The sequence below is a fragment of the Magnolia sinica genome, chromosome 3 (assembly GCF_029962835.1).
Source record: "Magnolia sinica isolate HGM2019 chromosome 3, MsV1, whole genome shotgun sequence".
NCBI classification, from domain to species: Eukaryota; Viridiplantae; Streptophyta; class Magnoliopsida; order Magnoliales; family Magnoliaceae; genus Magnolia; species Magnolia sinica.
The window spans coordinates 24,784,590-24,806,815 of record NC_080575.1 but is presented as its reverse complement, the minus strand read 5'-3'; the positions used below and the strand labels follow the sequence as shown (position 1 = coordinate 24,806,815).

General features: G+C 40.6%; 1 protein-coding gene across 1 annotated transcript in view; it reads left to right on the top strand.

The window, feature by feature from the left end:
* The window catches only part of LOC131239716 (ankyrin repeat-containing protein ITN1-like), a 154,449-nt gene extending 132,425 nt beyond the window's left edge, over positions 1-22,024 (top strand). Inside the window, exon 8 of the mRNA XM_058237552.1 lies at positions 21,256-22,024. Coding sequence (XP_058093535.1) covers positions 21,256-21,867 — 612 coding nt within the window. The 3' untranslated portion in view covers positions 21,868-22,024. The remainder of the gene's footprint in view (positions 1-21,255) is intronic.
* Positions 22,025-22,226: the final 202 nt, after the last annotated feature.

Genomic DNA, 22,226 nt, shown 5'->3' with positions numbered 1-22,226 from the left:
TTGCACGCTTCAAGGATGAGGGGGGCCTAGGGATCAAAAGCCTCGTGTTTGTAATGAAAGCATTCAAAATGAAGCTGGCCTGGAATGTTTTTTGCTTGGAAAAGGACAACAGTTGGGTTACCTTTGTCAGGGCCAAATATCAGGCGGATCTCGGCGTAGCTAATGGTTCTTGCCTCTCCAACCTCACTTCTCCCATTTGGAAGCGGATCTGCTCTATGCTTACATATGTTGCAGCCAGGTCCCACTAGATCGCTGGTAAAGGCAAGCTGGATTTCTGGGACGACTGATGGTCAGGGTTCGGGCCACTCTGAATAGGTGTAACAGCCTACCCACACGTAGGTTAACCAGGTCCGGCTGGCTAGACCCTAGGAGAGCTCGCTCCCTCCTTCCATCAGTGGTCGTGGACCATATATCTGATAAGGGTATTTGCACCTCTCCCGATGAGGACAGAAGAATTTGGGTCCCTTCCTCATCTGGCAAGTTCGAAGTTAGATCAACTTGAGATATCCTATGGCCAGTGGGAACCAAGTATTCATGGGCTAGATGGGTTTGGCACCCCTTAATCCCACTAAAAATCTCACTTTTTCTTGGAAGATTATCCATTGAGTAATCCAAATGGATGACAAACCCCAAGCTAAAGGTGTTCACCTGGCCTGTAGATGCGTTTGCTGTCCCCCTCCCCTTCAGCCCAACTCTGAATCAATAGATCATCTATTCTCGGCAGTCCTTGCAGCTGGGAAGGTTTGGAGCCATTTCCGGCCACTCTTCAGGGTCACCGATGCTACTCAGCTATCAGCAATGGATAGGGCCACCTTGTGGTGCGCCCACCGCTCCTCTTCCGACCTCCTCCGTATCTTGCGTGCCTTCCTCCCCTCTTTCATCTTCATGGAGATATGGCTAGAAAGGAATAGAGCACTCTTAGATAGCTCCTTATTTTGTGCATCAAGAGTTATTGCCCAAGTCCACCGCTGGATCGAGAGGATCAGCCCATCCATACCCCTTCCCAAAGTCATCGAGAGGGGGCGGCGTTGGGAGATGTTGTGAGGGTAATTTTATTTTTGGTTTCTCATCAGGCTATGGCATTAGTTTAAACTCCCGAGCCGAATTCCGTGCTATCTAGGAGGGCCTAGCGAAGTGTGTTGTTTTGGGTTATTCCAAGGTGGAGGTGGCAAGCAGCTCCAAGTCCATTATGGGGATCCTCTCAAAGAACTCCAATCCTGCGTGGTCCATGTGCTACCGGTATGCGAGGGCCAGGTCGTTGTGGGACGTGTTGGACATTTCCTTCACCCATACTCCCAGGGAAGCAAATGTAGTAGCAGACGATCTGGCTAGGAGAGGAAGCGCAACTCAAGCAAGATCCTTTTCCATTTCTCAGGCCTCTCTCCCTACTATTACTAGGGGCCTTCCTTTTTTGGATAGGGTAGGCTTGGGTTACCTAAGGGAGGCTTAGTTTTTTACCTCTCCGGTATATGATAGGTGAGGCATCGGTCTTTTCGTGATGCCCGCTCAAAGGCGTTGTATATCCCTCCTTTTTAATATAAAAAAGATTTCTTTGAAAAAGAAGAGGAAGAAAATGTGTCTTCTTAGATGTCGATGGGCAAGGTAAGGGTCATGAAAAGGATGGTCAGTTTCTCCAAAGTAGGAAGCAACCTCATCTACTTGGGACTACCGATATTTAAAAGCAGAGCTCAAAGAGTTTTTTTTCAACCACTAGTTAATAAGGTACGTAATAGAATTGAGTAGTGGATTGGCGCATGCTTGTCTCAAGCCGGGAGAGTGACACTTTTAAATCATGTCCTTTCTAGTATCCCTATCCACTCCCTAACTATAGTGGATGTGCCAAAGTCAGTTCTCGCCTCTTTGGAGAAATGCTTTACAAATTTTTTCTGGGGCCGTGGGGAAGCTTGCAACAAGTTATATTAGTCTAGCTGGAAGAAGATGTCGATGCCAAAAGAGGAAGGGGGTCTGAGGGTGAAGAAGCTCCCTGATATGATGAAAAGACTTCAGATGAAGATGTCATGATCTATTGGATATTTAGATAAGCCATCCTTATGGAGCTTGTTTATGAGAGAAAAGCGTAAAGCTGATTGTATATGTTCAATTGGTGTCATCTGTGGTGGGTCCAGCTCTCCTTGTTGGAAGCAGGTTTGCGAAGTGTTCCCTCTTATGGAAGAGAACGACAAGTGGGTAATAGGTAAAGGAGATTGTACTTTTTGGAGTGATGACTGGATGGGTTTAGGTCCTTTGTGTGATAGGTGTTTCTCACCCTTTCCTGATGACCTCAGCAACCTCCAGGTGAAAGATATCTTGGGGCCTGATGGTCTACTCCTAGTTAACCCAGTTTTCAAGTTCTTGCCGGAGAATGTGTAGGACTCATTCAAATTTGAAGGCTTCTTCATAGTTTCTGACAGTGATGTGTGTGCTTGGTCGTTGGAATCATCTTGCAAGATTTCTAGTAGGACTACTTGGCAGTTATGCAGGGCCTCAGGTGTGCGAAGATCCTAGGCAAAATGAGTGTGGCACTCAAGGATGCCCCTAAAAATCTCAGTCTTGGTTTGGAGGTTGTTATCACAAGTTTTTCTTGTCAATACTAGAGTCTAATCTAAGGGTGTTCAACTATCTTCGAAGTGTGATGCAAAATCTTTAGAACACTTTTTCGTGGAGGGCAAATTAATGAAAAAGGTATGGAAAACCTTATCTTCCATGTTTTTCATGTCGTTCTTGGAGGAGCAATTGGCGGTAGGTCGTGCTATCTAATGGTGGACAACGGCTTCCTCTTCAGACATTGTCCGTTCCATGAGGGGTTTGCTCCATGGCTTGATTCTATGGGAAATTTGGAAGGCTGAAAATTGATTGTAGATTTGAGTGGATCCTCATATATGTGGGGAGAGCGATTTCCCATCTCAGGAGCATGATTTTCTTTATTGTTCCTAATCTTCCTTCCACCTCTTGTGGATGCTTTAATAGTAGAGATCTTATCCCTAGTGTGAACTTGAATTTCTAGCCTAGTAGTCACCCCTCTACATCGTTGGTGAGGTGGGAAGCTCCTAAGGAGGGGTGGGTCAAGCTCAATGTTGATGGCTCATCTAGGGGCAACTCAGGGCAATCAGGTGGAGGGGCAGTGTGCAGGAACGGTAAAGGGATTGTCCATTTCGCTTTCTCCTAAGCCTATGGATTTAGGTCTAATTAGTGTGTAGAAATGAAAAGTTTGGTAGAGTGCATGGCCTATTCTATCTCCCGAGGGTTCCCTCGGATTGTGGTTAAAAGTGACTCCAAATCCATGATTAATATGCTTAACAAGGATGTTGTGATCGATTGGAGCCTATGGTATTGGAGGGCGAGGATCGATTCCCTCAACAGGAAGGTTATTGTTTGTATAGTGTATGCTCCGAGAGAAGTGAATGGGGTTGTGGATGCTTTGGCTCATTTGGGAAGTGAGTTGCAAGTCAGTAAGACCTTCCTCCGCATGGATAGCCTCGCGGCTATTGAGGAATTGTGGAAGCATACAAAGATGAATCAAGGAAAGTACACGCAATCGCGCAACCAAGCCCAAACAAAAATAGTATGAATTTTACGTGGAAAAACCCTTGGGGGAAAAACCACGGTGTAAAGCAACGAGTAATGCACTATGAAAGCAGAAATTACAAGAGGTAGACTCTTACCTATTCAAACAAGCCTCGAATCTACTTCACAAGCCCTAGCTATACCATTGAACCATTAGGAACGATTTAGAAAGCCCTAATACACCTCTCTCTCTCTCTCTCTCTCTCTCTCTCTTCCTAATCATAATTACACCTGATATATATACTATCACAACCGAAATAGGAAACAAATCCTGCACTTACACAACTCTGTGTGCAACCTCAATGGGGCCTTCGATGGCATCGATAACCCATTGAAGATCTGTCGATAGCATCAAAGTTACTTCAATGTCATCGAGTAGCAACACTAAAATGTTCGAATAACCAACATAAATTTTTCAAATGTTTCCGATGGGATCGAGCATCTGTCATTGACATCGACATCTGCTCGATGACATCGAGTGGTCTGTCGATAACATCAACAAACCCTGTTATTGACATATTTAAGACATCAACAACAATTTCCACCATTTCTTCAATCTTTATTCTTCACAGCTCAATATCCTCATCTCAAATTTTGCCTTCCATCATAGTTTCTTCATCTCTTCTTATGTACACTTTATCTTTCATTTACTCATTCGCCAAGCCCTGAGAAGTTACATAAAACTTGAACTTTTCTATGGGAACCAACTTTATAAGCATGTGAGCCAGATTTATGCTTTTGTGATTCTTCTCTAGAGTCATGCCTCCTTCCTTGAAGCACCTATCGGATAAAATTGTAATGTACATCAATATATTTAGTAAGTGAGTGATAAACATAATTCTTAACCAAACTGATCACACTTTCACTATCACAATTGATTGGCATGACATCCTACTGAAGCCTCAACTGATTTATAAACCCCCTCCCCCTTAACCAAACACCTTCCTTAAATGCTTCAGTCATCACCATATACTCAACTTCAGTTGTGAAAAGAGCCACCAGACTGAAGTTTCAACATCCAAATGATCGCTCCACCCACTAGCACAAACGAGTAACCGAAAGTCGGCCTTCTATTATCCACACTACCCGCATAATCAGAATTCACATATCCTACTAATTTATCCCATAATGTTTCAAATGATAAGACTTAGTCCTACGTACCTTGAATATATCGAAGTAGCCATTTCACTCACCCAAGTGTTACTACCCGGCGATAGACATATATGCTAACAACACCCACCGCATGTGAAATATCCTGTCTTGTACAGACCATGTCATACATCATGCTGCCAACTATGTTTGAATAAGGCACATGAGATAACCTACTTTTATTCATCTATTTCGGGACACTATTTAGAAGAAAGCTGAAAATGAGCCACATGAAGAACAATGACCATCTTTGTCTTGTCCAAACCATACTTCATCAATACCTACTTAAGGTATTCTACCTGAGATAACCATAGCCCACTCCTCTTCTTATCTCTGTGTATGTCAATGCCGAGAACCCTCTTTGCAGCCCCAAGATCTTTCATCTTGAATGTCCCTGATAGCTGAGCATTCAGTATGTCAATCTCAGACATGTTATGAGTAGCGATAAGCATGTCATCAATATGCAATACCAAGTTAATAAACTTTCTATCACTTAGCGTCTTGTAATAGACATAATTGTCATACTCACTCCTGGTAAACTTCTGACTCACCTTGAAAGAATCAAAATTTTATACCACTGCTTAGGCAACTATTTTAGGCTATACAATGACCTCTTTAACCTACAAACCTTGTTCTATGCCCCTTGTGTTTTGAAACCTTCTGATTATTTAATGTAAATATGTTATTTCAATTCCCCATGTAGGAAGGTAATTTGCACATCCATTTGTTCTAGCTTAAAATTGTATTAAGCAACCAATGCCAATACGAATATGATTGAATTTTTTTATATCTTTCAAGTCTATACCATCTTTAGCCATTTCACCAACCGGTATTACAAGTTCGGCCAAGTTAATAAAGCAATTGTTGTCATATTCTTTCAAGCTTTCTTCGAGTTTCTTTATCCTACCTATAAACTCTCAGCCACATTCCCCTTAATTGACCATGCACTAGTCATGAGATCTCTTCTATAGTGCAAAACAGAACTGCCTGATAGGGTATTACAGCATTTGACAGATCATTGTCTAGATGTAGCATGGTAGAAATATATTACACTACATTGTTTGGGTTAGTTGCAAGAGATATTCTAGTCGGTCGCACATGATTATTTCTTCCTATGAACCGTACTACCCAAATATTATCTCTGTAGAGACAAGCCTTAGACGTATTTGATGTAGCCAAGAATGATTTATTATCATCCAACACTAATTCAATCTTGTCTTGGCTCTAAATGATTACAAATTGATAAAAGGATGGTGAGATACATGAGAAAGAGTGTATTCAATCACTCCTGAGAAAAGCATTATAACTGGATGAAGTGTCCAACATAAAGAACACGACTAACACTTTCTCAGTTCCTACTATCAATTCGATAAGCAAGAGACCTTACATCTTTATTTTTCTCATGATAAAATTGCTAACTATGACCTTAGGTGGAATTAGGTCATCTAGAGTTTTACCCAACTTTGTCATCATTCTAGCGGGAAGAATGCCCCATTATCGATCAGGATCTTGGTGACTGGACATCCCTTTAGATGGGCATATATATACAATGGTTTCAAATGTCAAGTCATGCTCATGATAGATCTTTCTATGATCACTTTCTCAGACGATGTACCATGCTCAACCGTGACGGTTAGCACCTTCTCAAGCTCTTTCAAGTAGAAGAAGCCATATTGTATGGCCAACAAAGGACCAAGTTCTTCCATGTCCTCTTTCATCTCATTATGCTAAGATGGGTTGGCTTGAAATCTTAGTGGGAGTGTAAGCACCATATTACAATCAATTACAAATGGTGGAAGAGATCCAAACCTCATTCCAGAATTTGGACATTTTCCCCAAGGCATTTCCAAATTCGTTTGCACAGTAGATTTTTAGTTGTCTACCTCTATTTCTTTACTTCTAGGTGGAGTGCCTTCTAACAATTTTACCGTAGTGAGAAGCTCTTCGATTAACAAATCGTCACTTGAAAAATATTCATCATTGAGATAGTTGACCATAGTGAGAAGCTCTCCCACATCAATTTATTGGGTATTGCCAATGGATGCCTGATTCCTTGTAATCGGATCATCTAAAATCGACTTAGCAACCAGCTCGACTGTAATCATAGTAAGTTATTTGTCTTCTAGTTGTAAAATATGTTATGACAATCCCAAGTACAGGGCTGTGATGTAGTAATAACTCGGTGAGACTAAGGTCATACCCATGAGGACTTACTATTATGCAATTTATGGAATATGTTAGAATTAGAACTAGAACTAAATTAACTATTAAAATCAAATTTAAAGAGTAATTGTGAAGAAAATATCAAAGATAACATACTAGGGTGTCATGGATCCACTTATAGCCTCCTTAATGTTATTTTACTTGATTCAATCATATCACACAATTGGAATCGAAGTTTTATCCTATCTAGCTAGATAATGGAGCAGTTAAATCATCACTCATATATTCCAAATAGATTTAAACTTCATTGAATTAGTTCCCTCATAAAGTATCAACGTATTGATTGTAAGGAATTCAAAACATCTATCATGCCCAGAGTCAATGATAAATCAATGTATTTTACAGCCCAAACGATTGCAAAACGTGTAAGAGAATATCAATAGTCTTCTTAAGAATCCAAAGTACCTAGAGTCGATAATGGATTAAAGTAAACTGAAAATACTTCTTCATTCAAACCAAATATTAATGAATTGTTCAACATGAAAATCAAATAACTTGAATTAAAGTAAAATAAATATTAAGAAGAACTACAAACTTCATCTCTTAGATCTAGCTAAGAGATTAACCAACTATAGACATGATCAAACTAAAACTCAAACAAAAAAACATAAAAACTAACTAAAACTGAAGGATTGTGAAAGATTGAGGACTCCTTAAAGCTTCACAAATCCTTGCTATAATCCTACCCTAATTCATATTGAGAAACTCCTAAAACATCCCTTTATATAGGCTTGATTTGCAGCGACTTCAAAATTGACTTGATTTTACACAGCTATCACAACTTCAATGACACTTTCAATGGCATCGAGCTCCCATCAAAGAGTCAAGGTGAACTTGGGTAATTGTCCAGAAATGAACTTTTGAAATTGGTTATTTTCTCGATGTCATTGAACCTCCTTCGATGGATCAAAATGACTTCGATGGTATTAAACATGTCTTCGATGGAATAGAAGAATGCTCAAATATATCTAGCAACAAAATCAGATTTTTCATGATTTTCACGATGGGATCGAAGTGGCTTCGATGACATTGTCACTTTCTTCGATGGCATCAAAGTTTTCATTGATGGCACGAAAGGTTGTTTCTACACTTTGCCTTGTATTTTTCTTCATTTTTTGCTTGGTTTCTTAGATCTTGTACTCTTGAATTCTTCAATCATAACATTTATAAATCCAATCCTTCACTTGGTAATTATTTGAGCATCAAACTCATGCTTTAAGCATCCTTTTTTCCTTTAGTTCTTAAAATCACTTCGTAAAAGAAAACATGCAAAATTAAATCAATTAAACACGTCTGTGTTCATAAAACCAATGCATAACAAAGGGGAAATATAGAATATTTAACTCTCAACAAAATCCTCAACATCTTCGGTGGTTGTATGACCGTCAATTGTGGTTCATTGTTCATGCGGGCCCATTTCCTTAACTTTACACCTTGTCATAATTTCCAACGAGCTTCTGAGTGAGAGTTATTCCCTCATGCTTGGCTGAGAATTTCGGGTGAATCACCCTCTCCTAGACCTCTTCTTAAGTGGGGTGAGGCTTAACTATTCTACTCCTCGGCAGTGAGAGTTGTCGAACTTGGTCAGTGTATACATTCTCCATTATTGATGGGAGTCCTCTCCCTTGATCCTTTGCAAAGAACTAGCACTGAATCAATCTACCGATTGTGATGACACATGTGTCAGCCAAATCACTCTTGTACATCAACTGCATAATTGTGGTTAGCCGTCGAGGCATGGTGTTATCTTCATACATAACTCTGCATTTATGGTTGTCCATTGAGATGCATGGCATCTCTTGTTATGTTGTCACACCATAACTAGGCAATCATAACAACCAAAGTCAATCTTCTTTAATGGTCAAGCCAACTTCTGGAGGTTAACCATGGCCATGTTCATCTCTAAGTTAAGTAAGAACGGATCGATGTCAATTGCGCAACATTGACTCCTTTTCTTTCTTAGGGAATTTTAATAATCCTTACTCAATGTTGTCCTGGATGCTACCCTTGAAAACAACACAATTGTTAGTGGAATGGGATTGGGTTGCATGCATTTACAATATTCAGTCTTTTCAACTCTTCGGTCGTAGGGATTTTATAGTTAATGGGAACCTTAATAAACTTCCCGACCAACATTAAATCAAAAATTTCATCTGCTTGAGTAATATTGAATGTATAGGCCTTCTGAATTTTCTACGTGGTCGACATAGTTCCTTCAATTCTAATTAACGCCAAACACACAAATGGTTTCTTAGCCACTACTTAGACCACAACAATATCATAATTAGGATCGCAATAGTATGTCTCAACTAACGAATTCTTGTACACTGCTCCTTCCTAAAGAAGGGCTTCATATCGCAACAAGTTTCCTGTCAAATCATATAAATCCACAAACTTTGTTCTAATAAACTTCATTCGAAGTTTGTAATTTAAGCCATCCTGGGTGAGCTAGACAAATTCAGCCTCATTCTTGATTACTTTGCACTTACTTTTTTCCTTTTAAACCAAATAATATAGCTTTCATATGATTCAATTAACAACTCTCACAAATGTATGAGATCAACCATAGTGATCTCCCTGACTTATAAAAGAACTACGCATGGAATTTCTCTTCCATTTCTTTCCAAGTTCGATTAAAATTTGCAGGAAAATTGAAATACCAAGTGAAGCCTATTACAATTAAGGAATAGTCAAACAGTTATATCTTATGGTAGTAATTATTGGACAATTCACGATATTGCATAGTAAATCGACATATGTATTTTATGGTCAATTAACCAGTATCACTTGTGAAAAGCATAAAATTTGGTTGATAATTCCTAGTCAACGGATATTGTTGATTGATCCATTCTGGATAAGGTTTGCGATATATTGGGGTAGTAGTGTGGCCAAGAACCCGGCCTATGGCCTGAACTAGTTGTATAACACAGTCACGATCCATACGTTGAGGTTCAATCACTAGTGGAGGATCTAGACATGCTGGATATTGTGCCCCATGGTATGACATATTCCTAGGGAGAGGGTGCTCCTCAGGCATTTCTTAACTTCAAACTTTGGGGATGAAGTTTCTGGCTTCTTACTCAGGTTGCCTAAATTCAAGGATGGAGGCACAATCCATATGCCATATGTTGGGGCTGGATGTGTATTCCGTGTTAGGAGAGGTACCAATGATACAAGCGGTACTGGCGTAAAATCCCCCACAGAACATCGCTCAATGTTTTGCTGAGGTATTGTAGGTTCCCTTTTGGCAAGAATGGCCACCATCTGGTTTAAGTTCTCACTCCAGCGAGCCATCCATCTATTGATGATTCTGCCTGAATTCGGAATTGCTCTTCTTGAGCTTGTGCTTGCTCAGCTTGAGCCCTCCCATGTTCTATGATATGTTAAATTCTCAATTGCATATCGTGTAGCCCAATCAATATTGTCTTAAGTGGGTCACTCTGAGACAATGATACACAATCTTGATTTGAAGGATTAGGCATTGGGTTTAATGGTGAGCCTAGACATTCAAGCGTTAGCTACATATGCATCTCCTAAAATGGAGGCAATGTAAAAGATGTTATAAGATCATTTGCCCCCGAAGAACTCCGGGTAAACCTTTGACTCATTTTTCTAGAGTTGGATAACTAAACATGCTTATATCATATTGATATGTATACCAAATAAGGTGTCCCATCGGTGCACAGTGGATATTTATGGTAACTAAGTAGTTTTAATGTCCCACCGGGAATGCCAAAAACTATTGCTTTTTGAATGCAGAATTCGGTCATGTGTAGTATTTGTGATCGTGCCAAAACTAACTGTGTGGCTCGATTCCAAATGAACAACTTTAACCCCAAGTGCCAAGATAGGTAGATATGTTAGAGCTGACTGTATATGACCGAGACTTGGAAATATCGATCGACTATTCAACCACTCACAAGATGTTTAAAATGATTAGAAAATTATCAAAGGGTAAGTTTCGTCCTCCGAGAATGGGTTGCACCTTGCCTTTCATACGAAAAGACTTTCAAATACAATAGCAAACAAAAAGGAAGCACTTACGGTCAACTGTAAAGAGTAACTATGAAAACACCTTTCTCAAAGAAGAACTTATATTGAAATAGAACTAGTCCAGCAGGTGAGTGTAGACTTGTATTATAGCTAAAGGATTACCGCTACTCATAGTGTATGATTAGGCTACTATTTTATGCTAAGGAATGCAAATGAATAATTATACTAAGGAACATAAAAGATAATTGATTAATAAGATAATTGGTGTGTTTGTTTGTTTTGGTTAGTCTAAGATCCTTCGCTTCATTGAATTCCTTCACTATTTATAGATCTCCTTATAGTAGCTATTTATATGCTTCTTTCCAACATTAAGTCGATAGCAATCACTTTAGCACCATTTCGGCTTTCTAGACTCTTCTTGGACACTTGTCCCAATAACTGTTAGGAGTGTTGCACAAAAACCTTAGGATCTCACCTCCTAAAAACACCAGAATTATGGAATATAATAAAGCAATTAAATAAATCAAAACACAAACCTCATGACACAATAGATTTTACAAGGAAAATCCTCGAAGAGGTAAAAACCACGGGACCTAGTTCAGAGCAACAATTCACTATGAAGTAGAACGTTACAAGCACACACCGCTTAGATCAAACCTTCTTCACTCATGTAGGAGTGGATGAACGATAAGTGAATAATGAAAAATGTTGAGATCTCACCAATCATGAGGACGTAGAAGCGCTGAGATGTCGACTGTGTAGTAGATCACCTCTACGAGCAGAATCCTCCCTTCCACAAGTTTCTTCTCTCTCCCTTCTCTCTCTCTCTCTCTCTCTCTCTCTCTCTCTCTTTCTCTCTCACCTTAGTCGTGAAAATACCTTAGCATAATAGCTTTAGAAAGCCTTAGCATTCCCTAAAATAGCCCTAAGGACCCCTATTTATAGTTTAGGCAACTCCCCTTCCGTACCTCTGCGAAACCGCCTCAAATTTATGCAGTCCGCACAAAATCCACACAGAATCTATGTAACCCTCAACTAGTCGAGTCAGGTCCTCGACTGGTCGAAGGACCCCTTCGACCGGTCGAGCCTGACCCTCGACTGGTCGAGCCCAAAAAATACTGCTTGTTGGACTTTGAGTCGAGCGAGCCTCGACTGGTCGAGCAACTCCCTTCGACCGGTCGAGCAGCATGGTAAAAGACATCCATTTTACAATCGGATGCACTACCTGTCCTCTGAACTAAAGAGGAAAGCCCCATCAATAACCACTTCAACATTGCTTTTCTCTTGACCATGTCCTGCTTTCAAGCTTCTCAGTCATGCACGCTACGTCTATGAATGGCATGTAACACTCAATCAACATCGAATGTCAATTTCACAAAATACGCTCCACATATCCTAACAAGTCTCATACGTATTATATAATGTTCATGCAATAACACGTGTCCCATTCTAATTGGTTCTTTTAAGAATGATTTTTAAAAAAATAGGGTGCAACAACCTCATGAGAGCTTCCCCACCATGATCTATGCCAAATATCAATGTTATGCATTTGGTGGGTCCCCCTAAGTTATGAGATAACTAAAAAATCAGGCATATCTAGAACTCAAGTGGGCCATACCATTTGAAACAATGTGAAATTGTGCCTAAAACATCAAAAACCACTTTGTGGGGCCCACATGAGTTTTTGATATGGTTGAAATATAGTGTGACCCCTCATTCAAGTGCAACACACACTTAAATGGCTAGATGTCTGAACCACATCTAAATGGGTAAGGTGTGGATATCTACTCTCACTTATTACCTATGGTGTGACCCACCTATGGCCTTAATTGGCTTGATTTTTAGTCCCGTGACACACTATGGAATGGTGCATTTGATTGATCGGGTGGATGTCTGACATATATCATGGTGGGGCCCACAGATCTAAACTCATGGGAAACTTCCCATGAGGTCAACCTCATAATACCATTTCCCACACACACACACAAACACACACATATATAAGGGGTTTTTAGAAAATGTCTTCAGAAAACTTGAATTTAAGAAAAATAGCCTTCCTATTTTGAATATTTAAAAGGATCCTCTGAACTAGAGTCATACACGAGTTGAGTAAGATTGATCAAGTCACTCGACTCGACTCGGAAAAGCTCAACTCGCATCAGCTTGAAACTGGATTCAGACCGAGTCGAGCTAGTTTTTAGAGCTCGAAAAAATTTTGAGCCGAGTTCGAGCTTGCTCGTGTTTGACTCAACTTAGTTTGAACCCTAACTTGAATCAACTCGGATCAAATCAACTCGGTGACTCAGTTATTTTAATCTAGATGTTGCTCACTGAGTGTTTGATAATATAACTCAACGAAGTTTTGTTTCTTGGACTGCCCTCATATCAGGGTATTCTTTTAAAAAATAAAATTTGTCATCTATTTCATTTCAAGGGACAAAAACTATACAGTGATGTATACATTCGGGCTTTCCCGGGATAAAACTGCCCGAGCGAAAACCTATCATAACTACACAGAGAATAAAATAGAAACAAACTAAAAATGCAAAGAGATAGTCCAAGGACGCTCTCCAGCAATGATCTCTAGCCTACTATTTTGGGGAAAACTGGATGGCTCCCAATCCCACTTTGTCCAGGAAGAGGAGGCCCCTCACTTGAATGGGGAGATCTGAAAGCAGTAAAACTAGAGAGGAGCCCTGCCGGTCACTTCCCAATCGGGCCATCCCATCAGCCGGTGCATTCCCTTCCCTCATAACGTGCACAAACTGGACCTGGCCTTTGATCTTAAACCTCTCAATCCTCGATAGCTAAAACTTTTACTTCCAACTCAAGTTGCAAGAACCATTTAGAATAGATACCACCAGCTGGGAGTCAGATTCCACTACCACCTTGGAGTGACCCAATTTGAAACAGTTGGCAAGACCATCATGAACTGCTCGAATCTGTGCTCTGGTATTGGAACCCACACCATAATGCTCTGAGAATGCGAAGATGAACTCTCCCTTATCTCCCTTACAAATACTACCACTGCCACACATTCTTGGGTTTCCCAAGGAGGACCCATCTACATTCATCTTGGCCCAGCCACAACTAGGCTTTGTCCACTTCACCACCTACACTTTCCTCCCAGGAGGAGGACGAGGGGCGATACCCAATGCATTAAGAGTCGGCCTGTTTGCCAAAGAAATGGAAAAGAAATCGAGCATACCGAAAGAGATGGACTGAAGCCACCATCTCACTCACGCGATCGTGTTGGAGGGAGAGGAAGACTTGCCTTCATACCTTGCTGAATTCTGGAATTTCTAGATTTCCCAGAGAATAATGCTTAGGACTAGCTTCAACAGGGTCATCAAACTGCCACTAGGCGAGGGGGCGAGCCACTATTGGCGAAGCCTAACCTCCACTGACTAGGCCCCCATAATAGAGATGCCAAACAAGCCACCGAAATAACCTTAGACTGTTTCAGCCCGTGTGCTTCTAAGAAACAGGTGAGCAGCAGTTTCTTCGGAAGGCCTCTGGACTAGACTCCCATCACATCAGACACATCGCGACACCAGGAGGACCCCTCGTTCTTGGACAGCTATGTCCATCGAGATAGCTTTCTGAATAGGCCTTTAAAAAAATAATGAGATTTTTCGAGGCAACTTGGCGTGCCACACTGTAACATCCTGAATTTTGACAGCCAGAGTTTGTACTTGTGCTCGAGAAAACTGGGTATTAATAATATACAAATTGGATGCTTTAAAAATCTCACCTTATTTTTTTTCATTTGGATCACATCAAGATACATTCGTGAAGGTAACATTCACGAGAATAAAATCGACTTTATTGATTATTTCATTAAAGTAAAAGAATAATCAAATGCCCTCTCAATGGAAGTGTATTACATTTATCGAGTTCGCAGCGGAAGTATGAATCTAAATTATGAAACTATCTTCTTATTCTTTTAGCATAATCTTTCATATGGAGATTGTCCTCTAGGTCTTCAATCTGTATGCCATTTGCATCATCTGTACGGTTAGAGAGGGTCAATGCCTTACTCATAGTGAATGTTATCCTTTAAGATTAACAGTGATTTAAGAGATTCATAAAAGCAATATAAAGGTTCTGATACCTCTTGTATTCCACTACTGCAAGGAGTATCAGTATACATAAACAACCTGCATAAGATGTATGCCTAGTAAAGTGTGTGCGCCTCATCATACTTAGTGATCATCACAATGTGGAATATGATTTATAGAAAATCCGACTCAACCCGCATCCCATAATTACGGATATTCGCCGGCATGGCCAACACTACCGCGGATTTATGTGAGCACCTTAAGGTGCACGGCACATGAGCCAAATGATTACATGATACGATTTGTTCATGGAGCGACTATTTGTGTTATTGCATTTATGAATTATACATATCAATTTATGCACCACTACCCAAAACCCATAGAATTATGTGTTGACCAAAAGGGTTTCTATCTAGAGCACATTATGTCCATGATAAGATATTTGAATCACTAGTTATGATACCTCTTAACACATAACTTACACTTATAGAGAGATAAATTGAATTATGGGGGTTCTGAAATATCAAGACACATGTCCAAGCTTTAAAGATAAATAACACAATACCAATAATATAAAGAGGAGTGATAATGGTCAACTCAACATAGAGAAATCGTAGCAATGACCAACTTAATAAAGAGGAGATTGGCAATGGTCATCTCAATAAAAGAAGAGTAGCAATGACTAACTCAACAAATAGAAGAGTAGCAATGGCCAACTCAATAATAAGGAGAGTGGTAATGACCAACTCAATAAAGAGAAGAGTAGCAAGGGCCAACTCAATAAATTGATAAAGGCAATGGCATGGCTTGTATCTATGACCCCACATAAATTCATAAAGATCGCCTGTAATTAACATCATGCCAAAATCTCAAAAAGGCCAATAATTATTAATGATAAATTAAATAAAAATAGAGAGAAAATCATAGTAACATGAGAATAGGTAAAAGGTAAGATAATTCATATCAACTTAAATTACTGTAAGCTTAAAGGATAAAACTCTCATCTTTGATTGTTTGTCTATCTGCTACTAAGGTTAGATGTTCAGGAGAGCACTTTAGGATTAATTCTTGTTCTAATTCACAAAGCCTGAATGATTAAGATTAAAGCTTGATTCATAGTACTGTGGGATTCAATTTAGTTTGGTGAATTTTGCTTGTATTGCTTTATATATTGCCTTTTCTTATGATTGCTGATTGATATATATATATATATATATATATATATATATATATATATATATATATATATATATATATATATATATATTATTGGGAAAGGAGAAGGAAAGATTCAAAAGGAAATGAAAAAGGAAGATGATGGAATAATAAAAATTCGGATATGCACCGGACTCGGGGCAGCACTATAGCAAGTCCCAACCGAGTTAACTCGATTTGACTTGACCTACCACGCGAATTCTCTCTCTCCTTCTCCTTCCTTTCTTTTCTCTCTCTCTCTCTCTCTCTCTCTCTCTCTCTCTCTCTCTCTCTCTCTCTCTCTCTCTCTCTCTCTCTCTCTCGTTCTCTCTTTCCTTGTTTCTCTTTCTTTCTTTCTTTTTCTTTTCTTTTCTTTTCTTTTCTTCTCCTTTTCTTTCTTTCTTTCTTCCTTTCTTGCTGATACGTCCAGCAGGGGGCTGGCCGTTTCTCTTTTTCTCTGAGAAGTCCTCCTGCTGCCGTTGGTTGGCTGGAGGTCTCTTTCTCTCGCATTTCCTTTTCCTTTCTTTTCTTGTTTTCTTTCTCGCAGAGCGACACTCTTTTATAGAGGTCCAAACCCAGAAGTCCTGGTTTACGCAGCAAGAATAACGGCGCAATACCTTGCACAACTCGTTTTCGCAGCAGGGGAAAACGGCTTGCGTATTGAAAGGGGGGAGTGGCCAGCGTCTTCACGTTGGATCTCTCCGATCTGCTTCGTGGGAAGGGTCGGTTTTGGCGTGGCTCCCAGATGGACAGTCTAGATCGAATCCTTGTTGGGTGGTGGTGGGCTACAACTCCCGTAAACCGAGGCAGTCCGGTTATGTTGCGAACAGCGTCACCACCCCTGCAACCAGCACTGTGGCCACGTGTGTGTGTATGGATACACATGGCCAGCAAGGTTTTGGTCTAATTCATCTCCCGGACACGATGGAAGGCTCAGATCAGCCATGAATCATCATAAAGGTGGGCCATCAGATCTTCAAACGGACGCTGTCCGTTAGTAGCGGAAAAGGACAGGGATAAGGTCTCCTTTCTTTGTGGATTTGTCTGTCTTATTGATTTGGTTGGGAGCGAAAGATTTGGAGTTCAATCGGTTTTATTGTAGGATATAAATGGACGGTTCGGATCGTCCATTTGATTTCGATGGTGGGCCACAGTGGCTCCCAAACGGAACATCGTCCGTTCTCGTTGCGCAGTGGGAATCCATCCGGTTTTGGGATTTCACGGGTCAGTCGTATTTGACCGTGCCTCCCGGACCAGTGCACAGCGAGTGCATGCGCAGGTTGTGCGCATGCATCACAAGTGGCGACCACAGTGATGTTCTTGAGCAATCTACACCGTCCATTCATTTTTTCATCTAATTTAAGGCGTCCAGCCCAAAGTTGAAGCACATCCTAAGATCAAGTGAATCATACCACTTGAAACAGTGAGCATTGTAATTTCCACCGTTGAAATATTTCTATGCCCTACAGTGATGTTTGTTTGTCATCCAACCTGTTCATAAGATCATACAGATAAAGATGAACGGAAGCATCCTACTACAACTACCCATGACTTCGGTAGACACCAAAATCAATGGTTAATGGTCAATATGTCAATTGGGTCACTTTTACAATGATCTAAGGGCTGAAATTCAACGTGTACAGGTAATTTATGATACATAGGAATGGTGTAAAATTTTACTTTAAATGGATTGTGGGAACCATGTGATCTAGAATTCAGGAATATAGGTTAATGTCATTTTCATTATTATTGCTAATCTGAGAGTTTTGTGAAATCTAATGGTTCTACATAGTTGTAAGTATGTTTTTAAGTAGTTCTTATAAAAGAAGTTATGTCTAAACCATTATGGATGAAGGGTTATTTATTGATTTAGTTAGAGGAATGTACGTGTATTAAACCACGTGATCAACGGTCGAATGACCTAATTTATGGATGGGGATTGTTCTTAAGGGTTAGATTCATGTCAGGAAATATATGTGAGATTAAGATAGTTAGACCGGTATCATACACAGGTACATATTACATTAAATTTCATGGTAACACTCGAGAATTTTTAATACTCAGGTATTTAAATGCTCAGGATGTTACACACACCCAATGAGTCCACTCTCTGTGAGGCCCGCTGGCTCTACTCACCCTCTAAGAAAATTTGACCGAGGAAACTCCTGAAGGATCACGAGGCCAGAAGCAACAGTCTCGGCCCTCCGAAATGAAAAAACCTTCATGGAATATGTAGTCCACAACCTATTAGGGCGGGAAATCAAAGATGGCTGATGGAGGGAGGGGACCTTCCGAGCTCAGAAACTGACTCACTTCTAGCGATTGCAACTCTGCTTGAATTAGCCTAACAGACCGATGAGCAAGCTGGCCAAAGCTCGACCAGTTATCCCTCCAAAGGCTACAATCACCCTTGCCGAGATGCCACTGCACATGCGAATCCAACAGGGAAAACAACTTGAGAATTCTTTTCCACAGTGGAGAGGTTGACGATGTCGGGCAGCCCGAACCTTTGGAGGAGAGATCTTGGGAATACTTCACCCTCATATAAGAAACCTATAGACTGCCTTCCCTCTCGTACTGAACAGCCCATGCCATTTTAAGACGGAGGGCCTTCATGACTTCTGAAAGCTTCCTTATGCCAAGCTTCCCTTCACATTTGGGCAAAGCAATCTCCTTCCAGCTCCTCCAATGGAGCTCCTCTTACCTTCTGCCCACCCCAAGAAGAAATTAGAAAAAAGGGACTCTAATGACATAAGGACCGCCTTCGGGGTATGAGTAGCCACCAGAGAGTGCACTGGAATACTGCTTAGGACATGTTGCACCAGAATAGCACGACTAGCCTGCGAAAGGCATCTGGCCTGCCACCCTCGAATGTGACCACCAACTCTGTCCAGCAGGGGCTGAAAGGCATCGCAATTCATCCTGCCTAAGGCCACCAGAACTCCAAGGTATATGAGGCCTGCCGCAACTCTTGGGATCCCAAGAGTTCTTTCAATCGGCTTAGGGTATTCTCTAAATGGGCATTTGAGGGAAGATTAAAGAAAAAAAAATCACTACAAAAAAGAAAAATTTACATTGTAAAACCGCCCTCATATCTTAATCTTGATGTTGCTCGCCAAGTAATTAATACAATGCATGTAAAGTATTGTTATTATTTTGCATTCAAAGTGTGAGAGATTGAAAATGCATGTGTTTGAGAAATGAGCTGACCGAACCGAGCTAAGTTGGCCAATTAGGCTTGAGGACCGAGCTGAGCCGAATTTGAGCTGGGGTTGGCTGCAAGATGAACCAACCCTACCTATGTCAAGCTCGACTCGGTCCGACTTGTGTATATCTCTACTCCAAATGTGTAAAACGGCACAATAACCAAAACTCGTGTACTTCTCCCGTGCCTTCGTAGCTGTAACTTTCAGTTCCTATGAATATATTCAAAACTTTGATTAAATAATAATAATAATAATAATTTCTACTAAGAGAAAATTGCTAGAGTTAGGCATTCCAGCCCATTAAACCCTTCCAAAGGTGGATCCCACCACAATTATCATGCTACAGAAAGTAGGCCCATCCAATCATCTGGTAAGCTACATTGTAAACGTACACCTCTCAAAGATCTCCAATTCTAAGTGTGACGCATCTGATAATTAGATCAATAGAATTTATGGGGCACTTAATCATCACGTCCGGATGCACCTTTTATGGGGCACTTGATCATCATACGGAAACCATGCCAGCCACACAGGAAAATAATGAGGTTGTGGTCATTTTGTTATCCAAAACGCGGTCAAAGAATCGTTCTGAAACCTCAAAATATCTGATGCCTTTTGACAAGTTCAGGTATTTGGGAATTTTCTTGAAAGCCCTTTGTATACTACTTTCTCTTTTATTCTTCAGAATGGTGGGAGAACAAGTTTCTTAAATTTCTTATATACTTAAATACACGTGCGCGCATACACACGCACACATACACACAAGCATAGAAAATCCTATCTAGAGTGTATTTCTTACAATGTTGGCTACCCAACTCACTGATTGGCCTGACCTTTCAGCCATGGCTAAACATGAGAAGTGAATGATAATCAAGTGGATGTTTTCAATGCATCACAGTAGGCCCACAGAGGTCGTTTGCACCTCTATTAGGGCAAAAACATTGACCTGATGCCTTACACACATTGGCTTGATGCCTTAAACACGCCACGATGCGCCCCACTTTCAGCTAGTTGTTGCCTTCAGCTTTTGCTCATCTAGGTTAAAAGAAGTGATCATCTACTAGAAAGGAACTAGAATTTATGCAACCATGCCATCCTTCACGTCAATATCCATGTGTGTTGGGAATCAGTACCGTGAAAGTGTTAGGCATACAACAAAAATTGCCTGCACAAAAATCAATTGGGTCCACTCATCAGGTGGGCGACACCTGGATCCTTACTCTTGCTCGGGTGGTAGACTCTCTGGAGTTTCACCAGCCGGTCAAGGGTTAGGGTATCCATAAGTGGTGAAAATCCAATAGCGTGAGTGTGTGGGGGTGTGCGTCCGTGTGTAGGTTTTTTTTTTTTTTTTTTTTTAAAGGTGGGCCACACCTTCAGAATCAATGGAAAACGGGCAGTCTGACTCAACATACAGGGGTGGCCCACCTAGTGAAAGTATCAGATTGATTTTTGAGAAGGCTGATTTTCACGCAGGGATCTCACCTTTTTCATGGTACAGATGCCCAACATGGGTCGCCAGCTGGTAGGGAAGTATGGGCCATACCAGAAGTTGTGGTAACGCTCACTCTAGGTGATAAGTGCTTTAAGCTTACACGTGAATTGATTGAATCGTTTTATATGGTTATGCATTCAGAGAACAAGTAAAAGAATTTATAATCACAGTAATTTTTATAGAATTATTTTGGAAATTTAAAATCAAACAACATTAATATATTTTGAGAATCTGCGGTTAAATGAAGCTGTATTAGCAGGTAAAGTATTTTGTAATTGTTACACAGTTTCTTTTAATTTACTACGTAATTTCAGAAAATCAAACTGGTGGTAACTTAAATACTTTGTACTCTTATCCAATCATGACCTCCCAGTCTGTCGGAGACAAAGTGAACCACCATTTTTATACGCGGAAAAATAAGGAGGACCAGATACCGAAGGAAGTCTTCACGGAGACGCATGAAGATTTGGTCAAGGAAGGCAGCACATGGCTAATTAATACATCTCAGTCATGCTCCATCATTGCCGCGCTCATCGCTACAGTGGCTTTTGCCACATCTGCCACCGTGCCAGGTGGCTTGAGGCAAGATAAAGGCGAACCCGTGTTGGAAGGGCAGCCTATATTTGATGTCTTTGCCATCACTTCTTTGGTTGCGCTGTGCTTCTCCATTACCTCCCTGACTATCTTCCTGACAATTCTCACTTCGCGATACCGAGAGTCGGATTTCGAGAGTGTCTTGCCCTGGAGATTGATTTTTGGCCTCACCACTCTCTTCCTCTCACTTGCTACCATGTTGGTTTCCTTCTGCGCTGGTCATTTCTTTGTGCTCAAGAAGGAGCTGAAGCTTGCTGCCCTTCCAGTCTATGTGGTTGCCTGCTTTCCCATTACAATATTCGCTTTTATACAATTTCCGCTCTATTTCGATCTCTGTAAGTCTACCTTTACACATACACCTAAACGCACATACGAGTTGACTTCTCTCTAGTCTCTCTCTCATGATCATTTCCTTCTCTTGAGCTTGGAAGGATAGACTGTGTTCTACTCATATATACTTTGATTGATTGGGCTATGTACGTATTGAAATATGACCTTTGGTTTTAAAGTTTATAAGATATGAAATATATGCTTCTACCTAAGTGTTATCTCTTTGTTAGTGTTCATAGTGGTTTATGAACCTACCATGATGGCTCCTTCGGTCTTGTGGCTTTTGGCATATGGGTTAGGTTCTTAACCGGTAGTATAAGAGCCAAACAGTATATCCTTGTTCAAATTCTGGTGGGGCAACCTGTGGAAAGTAAAACTTCAATCAGAGCACAGGTGAAAGCCATTATGCCATCATAACAT